At 52.6% G+C, this 2,467-nt stretch overlaps 1 protein-coding gene across 18 annotated transcripts in view; it reads left to right on the top strand.

Moving 5' to 3' along the window:
- Nucleotides 1-1,317, top strand: part of GUK1 (guanylate kinase 1) — a 30,911-nt gene extending 29,594 nt beyond the window's left edge. For all 18 annotated transcript variants that reach the window (XM_069095869.1, XM_069095857.1, XM_069095866.1 and 15 more), the window contains one exon: nt 227-1,317. In XM_069095869.1, the coding sequence (XP_068951970.1) occupies nt 227-262 (36 nt within the window). In that variant the 3' untranslated portion in view covers nt 263-1,317. The remainder of the gene's footprint in view (nt 1-226) is intronic.
- The last annotated feature ends 1,150 nt before the right edge of the window (nt 1,318-2,467 follow it).

Genomic DNA, 2,467 nt, shown 5'->3' with positions numbered 1-2,467 from the left:
ACCTTTCTCTGTCTCAGTCGTCGCCACTGCCCAGTGAGGGACTTAGATGAGGAGATCTCATCTCTGCAGTCCCTCAGATGTCCTGTGGGGCTCCTAAGCAGGAAGGTCCTGGCATTAGTGCCCTCTTCAGCCCGGGGCAGAGGCAGGCAGCAGCTTTTTGGCCCCAGCTGTTCATTCTCAGCATGCTTTCGTAGCCCCACCTGAGCCTTCTCCTCTTTCCCTGCAGGAAATCAAGAAGGCCCAGCAGCTCAGCAACTCATGAAAGGAAACCAGAGGCCATCTTCCCATTGCCCTTCCCCTACCTCTTTACATTCCAAGAGACACATTCCCTTTCATCTGACCCCTCCCTACTCCAAGCCACAGAGGAGCCTATGTGTGCATCAGCTGGAACCTTGGGCATCTTGGGCCAGGGCATTAGGTGGGTGACTGCATTTTGCACCCCCACATCTTCTCCCATCATCAGGACCCCAGGGCATTCTCAGCACACTCCAAGACCCCTCCAGGGAGAGACAGTGTCCCCAAGGCTCTGCCACCCCCATTGGCTAAGGCTGGGAGCCTCTAGGCCGGGTTGGTGATGGGCAACTAGCCCTACCAAGGCCTTTGGGCCAGGAAGAGGGCATACAGAGCCTGCAGAGAATGGAGACTCCCAGAGGCCTGGATCTTTGGGTTCCCATATGCCCCTGCCACAAGCCTGACCACATCAGGGTAGCAATTTAGATGCCAGTCACTACTACAAGGCTGTTTGGATTGGAGGAAGAGAATCCTGCTGTCCTTTGATCTCTACAGGGGTTCTCTGGAGAGTCCGTCCACTCAGGCTCCTCCAGGGAAGAGCCAAATACCTACCTTGTATTTGGCAGCAAAGGCAGCTGGGCAGTAGCCAGCTCACACCAGTGCCACGGCTGCATCCCCCGAGCAGTAAATCGCCCTGGACTGCCAGGCTGACCCTTCCGCTTGGAGGGTACAGTGGGTTTATGAACAATTGGGAATTTGGCAAAGCATCCTGGGGACCACATACCCACGTATCTGCCCTCACACCTCAGACACTTGGACTCATTTCCTGACTCCCGTTAACCCATTGGGAGGATTCGTTACCTGTCCCATCCCTCCCCCAATCTTCTCTGCCCCTCAGTGGACTATGGCAGTCTGGACTGTTGAGCAGCACAGCCAGGTCATGGCCATGCGTCCAGAGGTGACCCTGAGAGCAGTCATGATGCTTTGTGGCCCTTATTGCACATCACCCTGGTCTCCGTGAGCTCTGGGTGGTTCTTCTCTGAGCCCACAACCCAGCTTGTAATAAAATACATTTTATTTTAGAAAGGCCTCCTGTCTTTTCCTGGAAAGTGAGCTTGGGAAATCTATCTAAGTTTAGAGGCTCCTCCTAGTCTGCCTGTTGCTCTGGGAATTCATCCTGCCTGGTGTGTAGGCAAGTGAAGGGAGGTAGAAACCCCTGACCCTAGACCCTTCCCACCACCTTGGGATGATGTTGGCTTCCTCTAGGCCTCACTGATTTGATCTGCCTTCTTAAAACTCCAGAAGAATTCTGAGCACCCATCTGCCCCACAAAGAAATAGACCCTCCCATTAGCACTCCCACATAGGCCAGGCCCCATGGCTAGCCTACCCTTTCATTACCCAGGACCAGGAGGTGGTGGCAAGGGAAGTCTGACCACAGAACAAGCAACCCAAGGCCTTCATATCCCTCTTGCCTGCCTCTACAGTCTCTCCACGGATATGACACACAAAAGGATCTGAGGGCAGGACCTCAAGGAGGAAAGACTGCTTTCTAACGCAGGATGGGTGGAGACTTCCTCTCTGTCTGGAGGGCCAGGTTCCAGATGCTCCCTCTGAACCCCCCCCCCCAACTTGGGATCCTAGGAAGTGAGGACCAGACCACCTTAAGTAAAGGCCAGGAATCTTACAAGCTTAGCCTATTTTGGAATCTAGGAGAAAAGTTTGTCTTAAGTGTAAACCTCTCACCCCCTGATAATGTTCTAGGAGAATGTGTTCTCATCCTCTTCCTTCCCCTCTCTCTAGGGGACAGTGAGTCTCTACTGAGAGCTCCCTGTGTGTCCCAATCTGCTGGGTATGGGCAAAGACATGAGCTGCTACCCTGCCCCACATTTGGGATCCTGTGAAGTTACCAGACCCACAGGGTCATACTAACAATGTCGTTCTGGGACAGGCCATGGTATCCAAAAAATTAAAAGGTAGAGGTCACTCACAGGTCGTTGAAGAGGCATGGGTGGGCATGAGCAGGCTGAAATAGGTTACCAGTGAAGAATTATACATGTGAATTCAATCAACATTAATTAAGCACCTTCTGTGTTCATGGCAGGTGGCAAAGTGGAATGAAGTGCCCACCAGAAATTATACACTAGAGCCTCCTTAAACCTGCTAGAGGGGACCCCTACTGGGTTCCTTGGAAACCACCTAATAGGCTCCAATAGTAAAGAAATGTTTCACCTGTG

This window comes from Petaurus breviceps, unplaced genomic scaffold (genome assembly GCF_028583685.1).
Source record: "Petaurus breviceps papuanus isolate PSGF00001 unplaced genomic scaffold, PetGlider_PUasm1.0 227, whole genome shotgun sequence".
In the NCBI taxonomy this organism is placed as follows: domain Eukaryota; kingdom Metazoa; phylum Chordata; class Mammalia; order Diprotodontia; family Petauridae; genus Petaurus; species Petaurus breviceps.
This window is presented reverse-complemented; position numbering and strand designations above follow the sequence as displayed.